At 37.4% G+C, this 15,103-nt stretch overlaps 1 protein-coding gene across 3 annotated transcripts in view; it reads left to right on the top strand.

Moving 5' to 3' along the window:
- Window positions 1-15,103, top strand: part of LOC126236747 (peroxisome biogenesis factor 1) — a 404,197-nt gene that overhangs the window by 155,554 nt on the left and 233,540 nt on the right. For all 3 annotated transcript variants that reach the window (XR_007544978.1, XM_049946282.1, XM_049946283.1), the window contains one exon: window positions 9,985-10,163. Coding sequence is in view for 2 of the 3 variants with exons in the window: in XM_049946282.1 (XP_049802239.1) it covers window positions 9,985-10,163 (179 nt within the window). In the remaining variant the exon portion in view is untranslated. The remainder of the gene's footprint in view (window positions 1-9,984; window positions 10,164-15,103) is intronic.

The raw sequence follows: 15,103 nt of genomic DNA on the forward strand, positions 1-15,103 counted from the left end.
CTGTTACCATTCTGTGCTCCATAGGTGTAGCTACTGAGTTCAAATCATCAAACTTAAATTGTCTTAAAAGTTTGTTTGTATGCATAGATTGATTTACAAAAATTCCCACTGAACTTTTATCTACATGTCATGTAAATGGCTACTCTGCAAATCACACTTAAGTGCCTGGAAGAAGGTTCATAGGACCACTTTCACTATAATTCTCTGTTAGTCCACTCTCAAACAGCAAAGTCTGAATGAACCAACAGAACTCTGCAGAAAAAATGAACATCCACATCTTTCTGTGTGAGCTTTGATTCACCTTATTTTATTATGATGATAATTTATCAGTAAGTAGGTCAGCGTCAACAAAATATTTTTGCATTCAGAGGAGAAAGTTGGTGATTGAGATTTTGTGGGAAGACCTAGCTGCAAAGAGAAACACCTTTGTTTTAATTATGTCCATCCCATATCATGTTTCGTGTTCTTGACACTCTCTCCCATATTTCTCAATAATACATAACATGCTGTCCTCCTTTGAACTTTCTCAATGGGGTCCAGAAGTATAGAAATATGGAATCAACATGAAATTTTTTGTCGATAGCACTTAATGCTTTGTGTCAGTATAGAGCTGGTTGACTTTAACAAGAACAAAGTTTCCTGAATTCGTGTTGATTATATATCAATAGACCATTCTCTTTGAGTAATTTTTAATGTTTGAACAGAATATATGTTCCATATTCCTGCTGCATATCAGTGTTAATGGTACAGACCTGTAATTTAATGAATAACTCCTATTGCATTTCTTGAATATCGGTGTGACCTGTGCAACTTCCCAGTCTTTGGATACAGATCTTTCCTCAAGTGAGCAGTTGCATATGATTGCTAAGTATGGAGCTATTGCATCAGCATACTCTGAAAGGAACCTGATTGTTATACAATCTGGACGGAAAGACTTGCTTTTATTAGGTGAGTTAAGTTGCTTCACTATTCCGAGGACATCTACTTCTAAGTTACTCATGTTGGCAGATGCTCTTGATTTGAATTATGGAATATTTACTTTGTCTTTTTTGGTGAAGGAATTTCAGAAAGCTATGTTTAGTAACTCTACTTTAGCAGCACTCTCATCAACAGTATTTTCATTACTATTGCACAGACAATACATTGATTATGTCTTACTGCTGGCATACTTTACCTTTAACTAGAATCTCTTTGGATTTTCTGCCAGGTTTCATTTTTATAAGTATCTCGCATTGAATTCGACATTGACATTTGGAGTTCTGTAAAATATCACCAATCTTGGGGATTTTGTGTTTGTTTAAATTCTGCGACAGTGTTCTGGTCTATTTTTTGTACCCTAGGGGATCAGCTCCATCACAAGTTAGTTTGTTTGGTATAAATCTCTCAATTGCTGTTGATACTATTTCTCTGAATTCAAGCCACATGTGGTATACAGTTAAATTATTAATTTGGAAGGAGTGGAGATTGTGCCTCAGGAAGGTATCAACAAATTTTTATCTGCTTTTTTGATCAAGTATATTTTTCTTTTATTTTTATTAGATCTGGGAGTTATGGTATTCACGCTCGCTGTGACAACTCTGTTTTCACTTATCCCTATATCTGTTTTGACACTTGTTATTAGATCAAGATTATTTGTTGCTAAGAGGTCAAGTGTGTTTTCTCAGCAATTTACTATGCAAATGGGCTCATGAACTAAAAAATTTTTTTTAGAGAATGCGTTTAGCACTATTTCTGATGATGTTTTATGTGTACCTCCAGATTTAAACATGTATTTTCACCACCATATCGAGGGTAGATTGAAGTCACCACCAATCATAATTGTATGTGTCAGGTATGTGTTTGAAATTAGACTCAAGTTTTCTTTGAACCTTTCAGCAATTGAATCATGTTAGTTGCGAGTTGCCAAGAGTGCCCTCTACCCATAGTAACTCAAAAGAACTATCTACTTCAGTTTCGCCCCAAGATAAACTACTTCTAATGGCAACAAATATACCACCGCCAACTGTACTTAGCCTATCCTTTCTGAACACCATTAGGTCTTTTGCAAAGATTTTGGCTGAACTTATCAGTGCCTGTAACGATTTGAGCATCAGTGCTTCCTATTAGCGCTTGGAGCTCTGGTACTTTCTGAACACAGCTAGGGCAATTTACAACTGTTATGCTGATGGTTCCTAGATCTATGTTCTTCCTGTGTTCAATCTGTACCCTTTGAGACTGAAGCCCTTTCTTTTTTTCCCCAAGACCCTATAACCAAGAAAACCACCCAGTCCATGCCACACAGCCTGTTCTACCCATGTAATTTTAATTTCCATCATGAGATGACATCTGATTTTGGAATATTTTGTCAAATTTTATTTCAGACTCCTGATTCAACTTATTCAGAACTTCAGTAGTGCTGGCTATCCTCCTTCCAATAACTGATCCATCATCAACAAACAATACTATAATGGTGCTTCTGTCTTCATTATAGTAGATAAGGGTGATCATCTGTGTTAATAAATTCTAATGACATCAGATAATTTGAGAATTTCTCATTCCAGTGCCGGCCATATAAACTCTTCTTCAGCTTGCAAACTCTGTTTGTATCATTGTTGCATCCTTCAGTTTGGTTCATGTAGATTTTCTCTTGCAGATCGCTATATAGAAAAGCTGTCTTTATGTCAAAAGTTGTTACTTTCACTTCATTTATAGTCGCAAGACTAAGAAGCCATCTAATTGATTCATAATGTGCTACAGGACTAAAGGTTTCTGAGTAGTCCAGTACTTCCTCTTGCTCAAACCCTCTTGCAACTAGTCTGGCTTTATAACATCTTTCTTGCTTTTTACACAATACCCAGCAACAGGTTAAAGGTGTTACATTCTTTGGAAGTTCTACAAGCCTCCCAGTTTTTAGTTTTATTAGGGATTTGTATTCATCAGATACTGCTTTGTACCAGTTTTTGTCTTTCAAGGCATTTGAAATAGAAATGCCTTCAACTTCGCCCATCATGCCAAAGTTTGCATTCTTACTGTGCTGTGAAGCTATTTCATAGTCTGATGAAACCTTTCACAGCCTATCAGATTTGCAGTCATGTAGTTTTGGTGGTGAGACTCCGTTTTGTGTTATGTGATCAGATGACACACTGCATTCTTCAGAGACATCACACAGTGGGTTATCAGATATCTGGTTTTCTTCTGGATGCTGATACTCAGTTTCATTCTCATTTTCCCTTGTGAAAGTCTTTAATTCAGTAGCTTCTTCTTTATCTTCTATTCTTTTATCAAATATGACATTATCAGAGGCAACAACATCCTTTTCATCAGGTAGGTAGAGTCTATAGCCAAAGAAGATTCCCTCCTTTTATTTCTTTCTTCATTTGTTATCTTATATTGAAATGTACCAGTCATGTCCAAAACTTCTCAAATTAGCAAGATTTATTTTTCATCCAAACCACAATTCAGTAGGAATTTTTCCTTTTATTACACTTCTTCCACTTTGATTTAATATGAAGACTGCATAATTTATCACTTTGGCCAACAGATTCTCATTCATTTTTTGTGCATGTGTTGCTGATTGTGCTGACTCGACAACTGTGCACTTTTCTATTTCAGTACTTCTATTTTGCTGAGGTGTGTACATGTTGGTCCTGATGTGAAAAATACTACTTTTATCTAAAAGCTTTTTAGTGAGAGCATTCTTGATTTTGATCCTGTTGTCAGACATAAACATTTTACATTATTCCTACACTAGTTTTCTACTGTTTTCATGGAAGTTTCTAATTTGGCAGTAGCTTAACTGTTTGTCTTCTGAAAATAAGCAGTTCAGAAATGGGACAGATAATCTTTTAACAACAGAAAATACCTTACTCTTCCTAATGACATGAGATTCACTTCGCACAAGTCAACATGATTTATATCCAGGGTATTTTCTGCAGTCTTCATATTTGTTGGATAGATTTGTAATGTTGTTTGCTGTAGATATGATCAGCACATACTGACTCATTCTAGTCATCAGTATAATCAATGTCATTTCTTTTTAGAATGTCTCTAACATGTGACATTTTGATGAGCTTACTTTTCATGCCACATTATAATTGAGACTGCTCTCAGACATTTGTTGGACTCTTTTGTATGAAACAACATTTTGTTCAGCTGTCACTCATGTCTGCCTATTGATACAGTTCCCAAATTGTCATTTGTTTTGAAAACGGAGATGTACGCAATTGCACTCAGAACATATTCCATATCTAAGACTTGAGTAACAGAAGATAAATTAAAATTTCTATTAGGTACTCCTAAAATGTTCTCCAGAACTATGTCACACAACTGTTCTCGATCAAAAGCCTCTAATTCAATGTCTACCACTACAGTTCATTCTAATTCAGTAGCATTGCCAATCAATACTTTCATACATTTATTTAATTCTTCATAATTTATTAATATAAATGTCACATGCTGCGTGGCACCACAGTCTTGGTACCAAGTCTTTCCTTGATCAGATTGCAAATTTATGTCATTTACATTGGCAACAGGTAATTCAGAAGTGACTAGCGCATTTCATTTGAAACATTTTGAGTCTTTGCTATGGGAGTTTTCACTCGTATCATTTGTGTTAATGTTACATTCGGACATTCCCAGGCAAAATGACCCTTTTGTTTGCAGTTGTGTGAGTAGGTGTCTCTACAATACGCTAAATATGTGGTACATGGTGTATTTCTGAAGTGTTTTCTTCGCATGCCTGGTTTTGCCGCATGTGAGGCATTGAACTGTAGACTGTCCCTACTGACTTACCTTGGGGTATAGTTTCGGGAAGCAAACATCTCCAAGAATATTCCTGGGATGCCTCGGTAATTCTTGTCACACCTAGTTGAAAGAGCACTTGTAGTAAATAATACCATTTGGACGGTACTGTAGCGCCCTCTGATCGGTAAATGTAGGCTCATTTTTTACAGCTCTTCCAGGCCTAATTGAGTCATACAGCTACAAACTTTTCTGTAGTTGACGAAAAAGGAATAATCTAGGTAGTGGACTTCGTATGGCTGTGGCTTTTTTCTCGCTTCTTTAGATATCACCGTGTATTGGCTAGGATGTGTAACTTCACATCCTTTAAGCTTGCAATCAATGGAACTGTGAACTGAGTCACATTCCATCTGAGTATGGCCTTTCTCCAAAAACTTTTGTGTAATCAATACTCCAGTATCAATTGCTAATCTTAAAAGAGCATTTGATAATATCACATTTCTGTTCTGATATGTGCAGCCGTCAGAATACAAAATGACTTGAATGGGATTTTCCTTAGTCATTCTGGATAGGGTGTCCAAGGTGCATGAGGCAAAACATGATGCAACCAAATTACCTTGAGTTTCATCAAACCAGTAACATACTGCATCACGACTTTCTAAATTATACATTGTAAAGTTATGAACAGCCAACTTTGTTTTATAATAAACTGCACTTGCACTTAAAAACGGAACTACTTTTACAGCCTGTAAATCTATGGTGTACACTGAGCAGAGCTTCTGCTGGGCTTCTTTCTTGTCAGTATCTTTTTGCATCCTTGTGTGCTTTTTCCATTCTGTGTGTTGCTTCCACACGTCTTCACTCAAGTTACCAAGCCTGTAACTACAACACAAGTCGCACTGATCTTTCTTGGGGGAAAATAAGCTAATATTACCATCTTCGAAAATCAAGTTAAAGGTAGCCTGACTTAATGGTGAAACCTTCTCCGCATGACATTTTTTCACATAGAGTCCATACAGCTGTTGTTTGGATTGTAGAATAGGCTCAAGGTACAACTTCAAGGAGGATTTCCTGCAGTAATGCAATGGAAGTTTCAGAAGAGAGTCCAGGAATTCTTTCATGAAGGTTCTGTCATCTTTCTTCATCATCTGTTTGATTCGAGGTCATGACGATTCTGTATCAGGACTCATCCCATGTGTGGAATTACCCAGCCAATATTGGATAGTCCATTCTTTAATCCCAAGAGTATTGAGAAACATCTTTTTGCATACTTTATTTCCCCAGCCCATTTTTCAAATGATAAATGAGCATCCCTTTTCTCCTGGATTCACCATTGTTCTTCCCTGGACATTTGGTTGGAATTACGTCCACAAGGTTGATACCATAAACCTTCCCATGATCCCATGACATCATTTCCCAAAATGTGTTAAATACTGCCTGCCTATCATCACCAGAAAACTGATGACACTTCCTTTGAAAGCATTTCTGGCACATCTTCGAAGTACATGTTGGACCTAATTTTCATCCCTCTCTTGGAGTATCATTAGTGATTTTACCAATTCCACTTCTTTTGTATCCAATATACTCCTGTCCACGCATTCTCAGAATTTTATTGGCATTTTTCTTCCAATCTTCAGAATGTGGTTTAGACTTCTTTTTCCTGTCACTGCTTATGTCACCATAAAATTCTTGGCCTTCACTGTCAGCATCATTATTGCTCCCATGATCTTCCAATAATTTATCCAGAGTGTTTGGCAAACGATGAGCACCATTGCATAGCAATGAGTGTGAAGTACTGTCATCTCTAGTGGAAAATGTGACTGTGGTTTCATTTTGAGCATTGTTGGATACAGCCTCTGAAGTTTCTAGATGAAAAAATAGTTATAAACTAATTTAAGCAGACAAAGATGAAGCTCAAATTCTTGTATTTATGAGAACGACAGCATCAGTAATACTATTAACAATAATCCCAAGAAAATTTACCTGCATTATTAGATGTTGCAGGAACAGTAACCGACAACCCCATCTATGAAATTAATTCTTCTTTGGTAAATGTAACTCCAGCGTTACGACTTTTCTTGCCTGTTGTTTGTTCTGCATTTATGGCAGATCCTACAAGAAAGTGGACAGTCTAGAAATCTTTGGCAGAAATGAATAAAGCACAGAACGAGTGAAGTGGGGGATTTCTGATTTATATCACAATAAGACACTTGTGGTGCTACTAACATTCAAAGTTGAATAATAAAATAATTTTCTTACTACTGTCAGTCACGCTCATGAATGATTCTCCACTTCCATAAACTGATTTCATCTGGGAAACTATTTCTTCTTGAGTAAAAAGATCGTCATCTCTATCGCTGTCCATTATCACGAATGAAGCTACAAGCATGGAACCACTGAACCACCTTCGAGCACTATTAAATACGTAGTAAGGCAGTAACAATGTGCTGTGCTGCGTGCACTTTTGTATTTATGCGGTATTGTTTACAGTATCCATAGATTGTAGATACGCAGTATTTAATTCTCTACAGTTCCACATTATTGCCGTCTGTTTATTTGCTGTGTCACGTGTGTGGTATTGTTTTAGATAATTTTTTCATGGTAAATAATTAAAAATTTGGCATTATGGCATTAAGAGCAGATGTGCGTACGGTCAACGACATCATTTGACGGAAAAACGAAAAATCAGCAATTTGTCAGTTACACGGTATTGTTTCTCCATTGACGATATATACTATTAGGTGATGTTTCCTCAATTGGAAAGTCTTTTACAGACACAGCTGTTGTATACTTCTGGAATAATATATGAAGGTTATTATAGAAGAAACTCTTCATATTCATGTAAAAGAGTTCTCGTTATTCTAAAGATTTCAATTCCAGCATTACTCTAGACTGTAATAGTTACAAAATCCACCAGAACTGCACTGATGTGGCAAAATGAAAATACATTTCAGATGCAGAAATTCAGAAACATGAGAAGTCATCATACTTATATCTGAAAACATGTATAGGGAACATCACACTATACTACACTTGGTCATACTCTTCTGGAGTATATGATGTGGAATCCTTAGCAGATAGTATTGATGAAGAACATCAAAAAAGTTCAAAGAACAATAGCTTATTTTGTATTATTGCAAAATGGGGCAGAGATTGTCATAGATAGGATACATGTGTTCATTGCAGTGAGATCTTTCATGAAATTTCAGTCGCAAACAGTCTGTTCTAAGTGCAAAAATTGTTGATTCCCACCTATATAGGGAAAGATGGCTATTGTAATAAAATAAGAGAAATTGGAGCTTGCACAGAAAGATTTAGTTGTTCATTTTTTCTGGTGCTGTAAGTGACAAGTTCACAGTGGCTTTGAGCATGTTGGTGTCACTGGAAGGGGTGGGATAGAAATTCTGGTTCTGTGAGAGCTTTGGCAACATTATTGACATGTTTGGCTCTCTCCTGCTTTCCACTGTGTATGCGGCACCTACAATAGCATAGACTATGGAAAACAAGAAAACTGAAGTGTTTGAGTTATGGTGCTGTAGAAGTATGTTGAAAATTAGGGGTACTGATAAGGTGAGGAATGGGGAAGTTCTCTGCAAAATCATTTCATCTCATTATCACGTACAAGACACTGAAGTGGCATTGAATTGAAAGACTTGCACTAGGCAGCCGAACAACCTCGGGTGGGGTCTCCTGGCCAGTAAAGCCATATGACCATTTCATTTCACTGTAGAAAGGAGTATATGGAAAACACTGACAAGAAGAGAAAACATGTTTTAAGGCATTAGAAAATAACTTCCCTGGCACTAGAGGGAGCGCTAGAGGGTAAAAACTGAAGGGTTACACAGAGATTAGAGAACATACAACAAATAATTGTGGGCTTAGGAAACATGGTGCTATTCTGAGACGAAGAGGATGTTACCTCCAAGTGTAACCAAAACCTTCACAATAAGCCCAAGTTCAATAGTACAGAAATTCCCCAATAATACTGTCAGCATTGGATTAGTCCTTAATCAGCCAACAATCAATTGGGAATATTACAGTTTCTTAAGTGAGTGCAGGTGATAAGATGTCCTGCAAAACATTACTGGGTGTGTTCTCTGAACTGCCTAGGCAAGATTTTTCAGAATGGCAATATATGGTAAACAGCCTCTAAGGAAACAGAGACTACTGCATACTATTTGTAAAACAAAATCAAGGGCTAGAGAAAGTGAAATATGAATGAAATCCATTTGTCCATCAGGTGGGCGATGTGCGAAACATTCAGTGACTACAGCAGTAGAGTATTATCAGAGGATCTCCCACAAAATCCAAAGAAATTCTGATCATGTGTAATGGCTGTTAATGGGACCAAACTTAGTGTCCAGTCACTCATGGATGAGGCAGGGACTGAAATTGATGGCAGCAAAAAAAAAAGCAGAAACGCTGAACTCAGTATTCAGATGTTCCATTACAAATGAAAATCCAGGGGTACTCCCCAATTTAATTCTTGCACCACTGCAAAGATAAGTGATACATCTGTTAATGTTAGTGGTGAGAGAAACAGCTGAAATTCCTAAAGTAAACAAAGCTCCAGGGCCTGATGGAATCTCTGTCAGATTCTATACCAAATTTCAGTGGAGTTAGCCCCTCTTTTAAGTATAATCTATCAAAAATGCCTCAAATGTGAAACTGTGCCCAGTAGTTGGAAAAAAGCTGAGGTCACATCCACCTACAAGAAGGGTAGCAGAAGTGATCCACAGAACTACCATCCAATATCCTAGCAATCCATTTGTTTTAGAATCATGGAACCTATTTTGAGCTCAAAATGTAATTTGGTATCTTGAACAGAATGACCTCTCCTCCTTAGACCAGCATGGGTTCTGAAAATGTCAAGCATGTGTTGCCAGCTCACTTTTTTTTCCATTTGACATCTTGAAAGCAGTCAGATAGATGCAGTATTCCTTAATTTTTAAAAAGCATTTGACTGTGTACCACATCTACACTTACTGTCAAAGATATGATCCTATGGAGTATCAAACGAAATTTGTGACTGGACTGCGAAATTTTTAGTAGGGAGGATGTGACATGTTACCTTGGAAGGAGAGTCACTAGCAGACATAGAAATAACTTTGCATGTGCCCCAGGAAAGTGTGTTTTAATTTAGTTATTTTAGAACAATTTGTATTTGATTTATAGAAGCTTGTTGGCATATAATTTGAACATATGTTTATTGCAGCTTGGTCTAGACAAGATTTTTATTTTCTAATAACTGGTGTTTTCATGTAGGTGATGAAAAATTGCCAGAAATAGAGACTAGTGATTTAGTTAAAGCATTTGAGAAGAACATTCCATTGTCCCTAAGATATGTGAAGCTTCATCATGATTCTTCTCTGTCTTGGGCTGATGTTGGTGGTCTTCTTAAAGTAAAGGAAATGTTAACTGAACTTTTCCGGTGGCCATCACAGGTACGTGTTTCCATATATTTACCCTATTTTATATTTATACTAGCAGTAACCATATACATTTGTCATAAAGTCTTGAAGTGAATGGAAGTTATTATCAAAAAGAAAAAGTCAGAAATTTGATAGTAGACTGTTTGGGACTGAAATGAATTACGAGTACTTGCTTCCTAATTGCTGAAACAGGGCTAGTGGGTACTCAAAACATAAAACAGAAATATGTATGTCTGATTCTTAATTTTGCAACAGTTTCTCCATCAACACCAGGTACCAAAGAAAAATGGGGAGATAAGATATGAAAAAGTACAAATGGTGGGTGGAAGGAAAAGTTATTCTAGACTCTAGGTTATAAGAGACAAGATCAATTTGAGTAATAGTAACAGTTGTTAGAACACTGGAAGATGTGGATTGTAGTACTCAACAGGCTTATTCTATCAGAAGTTTGTGGATTGTTTAATTTTTTGGGATACTCAATAGCAAATGCGTATAAACATTTATGCTTATGTTCAAGCAGAATATGCAAGAGATTGTGAGATGTTAGTTCTGCTGCTCGGAGGTGTATTGAATGTCTTGAGGGTTAATTTAACATAATTTTACTGTATATTTTCATTCATAATTGGTGTAAAACATATTTGTGCTTGTTATTGATCTGTAGCCATGACTATATAAATTACAATTATTAACACCTTTTGAAATAAAGCTTGTGCAGATAAATTTAAAATCTGTCAAATATTATTCTGTAGAATAATGGTAAATATTACTAAGTGATGCATAGATGTGTGGAAAATCAATGTTATATGTGTTGACAGTAAGCTATGAGTTAGAAAAGTGAAGAATGTCTATCATGTTACAACTTCCTGTGTCACCAAAAACCAAAATTCATAATAAAGGAAAGTTTATGAATGCCAACAGGCTTCCATAACATTTGGATATATGGAGAAAGACCATTACAATAAGTAGCAAGATAAGCTGTTTAACATTGGAGAACTAGACTACAATGTTTACAAACATCAGTATAACAATCAAAAAAATTGAAAACTAGGAACTACAATTACTACTGTGTTAGGAAGAGTAAGTTTTGCTTCTTGATGATATGTCTTTAGGACTGAGTGGGCAAAATTATTGGCCAAACTAGTTAATTTGCAGATAAACAAGAGAAAGATAAAAATTACGAAGATCAGTTGTTGCTGTTGTGGTGGTCTTCAGTCTGAAGACTGTTTTGATGCAGCTCCCCGTGCTACTCTATCCTATGTGAGCCTCTTCATCTCAGAGTAACTACTGCAACCTACATCCTCCTGACTCTGCTTACTATATACTTCTCTTGGTCGTGCTCTATGACTTTTACCTTCCTTGATTCCCTCTAGTACCACATTGGTGATCCCTTGATGTCTCAGAATGTGTCCTATCAGCCTATCTTCCTTCTTGTAGTCAAGTTGTGCCACAAATATCTTGCCTCCCCAATTCTGTTCAGTACCTCCTCATTAATTACATGATCTACCCGTCTAATCTTCAGCATTCTTCTGGAGCATCACAGCTTCTATCCTCTTTTTGTCTAAACTGTTTATCATCCACATTTCACTTCCATACATGGCAACATTCAATACAAATGCTTTCAGAAAAGACTTCCTAACACTTAAATCTATATTTGATGTTAACAAATTTTTCTTCTTCAGAAACACTTTCCTTGCCATTGCCAGTCTACATTTTATATCCTCTCTACTTTGCTGCCCAAATAGCAAAACTCCTGTACTACTTTAAGTGTCTCATTTCCTAATCTAATTCCCTTAGTATCCCATGATTTAATTTGACTACACTCCATTATCCTTGTTTTGCTTTTGTAGATGTTAATCTTATATCCTCCTTTCAAGACACTGCCCATTCCATTCAACTGCTCTTCCAAGCCCATTGCTGTCTCTGATAGAATTATGATGTCATAGGCAAACCTCAAAGATTTTCTTTCCTCTCCCTGGGCTTTAATTCCTACACCAAATTTATCTTTTGATTCCTGCATTGCTTGTTCAATATACAGATTGAATAGCATCAAGGATAGGGTAGAACCTAGTCCACTCTGTTCTCAACCACTGCTTTCCTTCCATGACCCATGACTCTTATAATTGCCATCTGATTTCTGTAAAAAATGTAAATAGCCTTTATCTCCCTGTATTTTACTCCTGCCACCTTTAGAATTTGAAAGGGAGTATTCTAGTCAACATTGTCAAAAGCTTTGTTTAAACCAACAAATGCTATACATGTAGGTTTGCCTTTCCTTAACCTATCTTCTATGGGAAGTCGTTGGGTCTGTATTGTCTTGTGTGTTCCTATATTTATCTGAAATCCAAACTGACTTTCCCCAAGCTCAGCTTATACCTGTTTTTTCCATCCTTTTGTAAAGAATTCGTGTTAGTATTTTGCAGCTGTGACATATTAAACTGCTAGTTCGGTAATTTTCACACCTGTCGGAACCTGCTGTCTTTGAAATTTGACTTATTATATTCTTCTTGAAGTCTAGGGTATTTCACCTGTCTCATACATCTTGCTCAGCAGATGGAAGAGTTTTATTGTGACTGGCTCTCTCAAGGCTATCAGTAATTCTGTCGGAATGTTGTCTACTCACGGGGCCTTGTTTCAACTTAGGTCTTTCAGTGCTCTGTCAAATTCTTCATGCAATATTGTATCTCCCATCTCATCTTCGCCTATGTGCTCTACCATTTCCATAATATTGCCTTCAAGTATGTTTGTCTTGTATAGACCATCTTATACTTCTTCCACCTTTTATGCTTTCCCTTCTTTGCTTAGGACTGGTTTTCCATCTGAGCTCTTGATATTCATACAGGTGGTTCTCTTTTCTCCAAAGGTCTCTTTACTTTTCCTGTAGGTGACATCTATGCTTCCCCTAGTGACATATTTTTCTAAATATTTAGATTTGTCCTCTAGCCATTCCTACTTAGCCATAATGCACTTCCTGTCAATCTCATTTTTAGCTTTTTGTATTCCCTTTTGCCTGCTTCATGTACATCATTTTTGTATTTTGTCCTTTCATCAATTAAATTCAATATCTGTTCTATTTACCACAGATTTCTACTAGCTCTCATGTTTTTACCTACTTGAACATCTGCTGCCTTCAATATTTCATCTCCCAAAGCTACCCTTTCTACTTCTACAGTATTCTATTTCTCTGAAGAGCAGTAGCTGTAAGAATCTGATTTGGGTAAATGCGTAAATTTGGGAAACTATTACCAAATTTTCAGTGAAGACATAAAAACTACTTTCAGTTGCAATGAAAATGTCTGTGACCAATAGTTTTAGGAGAAGACTGAGGAAATTGGCATGGATCCAGCAATGATGTGTAGTGGATTTGTTGAATTTGAAACACTGGCACAGAATAAAACAGTAAAAATAAAATAAAACTAATGTACTGTTATATCAAAACTATATCTGAAATTGGTTGCTATTTCTTAGATATATAAAATCAACATCACCACAATTATCTGGAAAATCCATTCAAAGTATTTAGAATACAGTTAAAAAAAAGTAGCAGGTAACAGAAGAAAAACTGATTTTAATTAACAAATGCATACTGCATAATATTTGTCAGGATGTTGAGCAATGTTGATAGAAATGAACACTTTCAAGTAATAGAAAGTATAATTATCTAATTAACTTAAATATTCAAACAAAAGCGCTGGCAGGTCGATAGACACACAAACAAACACAAATATACACACAAAATTCAAGCTTTCGCAACAAACTGTTGCCTCATCAGGAAAGAGGGGAAGGAGAGGGAAAGACGAAAGGATGTGGGTTTTAAGGGAGAGGATAAGGAGTCATTCCAATCCCGGGAGCGGAAAGACTTACCTTACGGGGAAAAAAGGACAGGTATACACTCGCACACACACCCATATCCATCCACACATACAGACACAAGCAGACATATTTAAAGACAAAGAGTTTGGGCAGAGATGTCAGTCGAGGTGGAAGAGTAGAGGCAAAGAAGTTGTTGAAAGACAGGTGAGGTATGAGTGGCGGCAACTTGAAATTGGCGGAGATTGAGGCCTGGCGGATAACGAGAAGAGAGGATATACTGAAGGGCAAGTTCCCATCTCCGGAGTTCGGATAGGTTGGTGTTGGTGGGAAGTATCCAGATAACCCGGACGGTGTAACACTGTGCCAAGATGTGCTGGCTGTGCACCAAGGCATGTTTAGCCACAGGGTGATCCTCATTACCAACAAACACTGTCTGCCTGTGTCCATTCATGCGAATGGACAGTTTGTTGCTGGTCATTCCCACATAGAATGCATCACAGTGTAGGCAGGTCAGTTGGTAAATCACGTGGGTGCTTTCACACGTGGCTCTGCCTTTGATCGTGTACACCTTCCGGGTTACAGGACTGGAGTAGGTGGTGGTGGGAGGGTGCATGGGACAGGTTTTGCACCGGGGGCGGTTACAAGGATAGGAGCCAGAGGGTAGGGAAGGTGGTTTGGGGATTTCATAGGGATGAACTAACAGGTTACGAAGGTTAGGTGGACGGTGGAAAGACACTCTTGGCGGAGTGGGGAGGATTTCATGAAGGATGGATCTCATTTCAGGGCAGGATTTGAGGAAGTCGTATCCCTGCTGGAGAGCCACATTCAGAGTCTGGTCCAGTCCCGGAAAGTATCCTGTCACAAGTGGGGCACTTTTGTGGTTCTTCTGTGGGGGATTCTGGGTTTGAGGGGATGAGGAAGTGGCTCTGGTTATTTGCTTCTGTACCAGGCTGGGAGGGTAGTTGCGGGATGCGAAAGCTGTCGTCAGGTTGTTGGTGTAATGTTTCAGGGATTCCAGACTGGAGCAGATTCGTTTGCCACGAAGACCTAGGCTGTAGGGAAGGGACCGTTTGATGTGGAATGGGTGGCAGCTGTCATAATGGAGGTACTGTTGCTTGTTGGTGGGTTTGATGTGGACGGAC

Source organism: Schistocerca nitens, chromosome 2 (genome assembly GCF_023898315.1).
Source record: "Schistocerca nitens isolate TAMUIC-IGC-003100 chromosome 2, iqSchNite1.1, whole genome shotgun sequence".
Lineage (NCBI taxonomy): Eukaryota > Metazoa > Arthropoda > Insecta > Orthoptera > Acrididae > Schistocerca > Schistocerca nitens.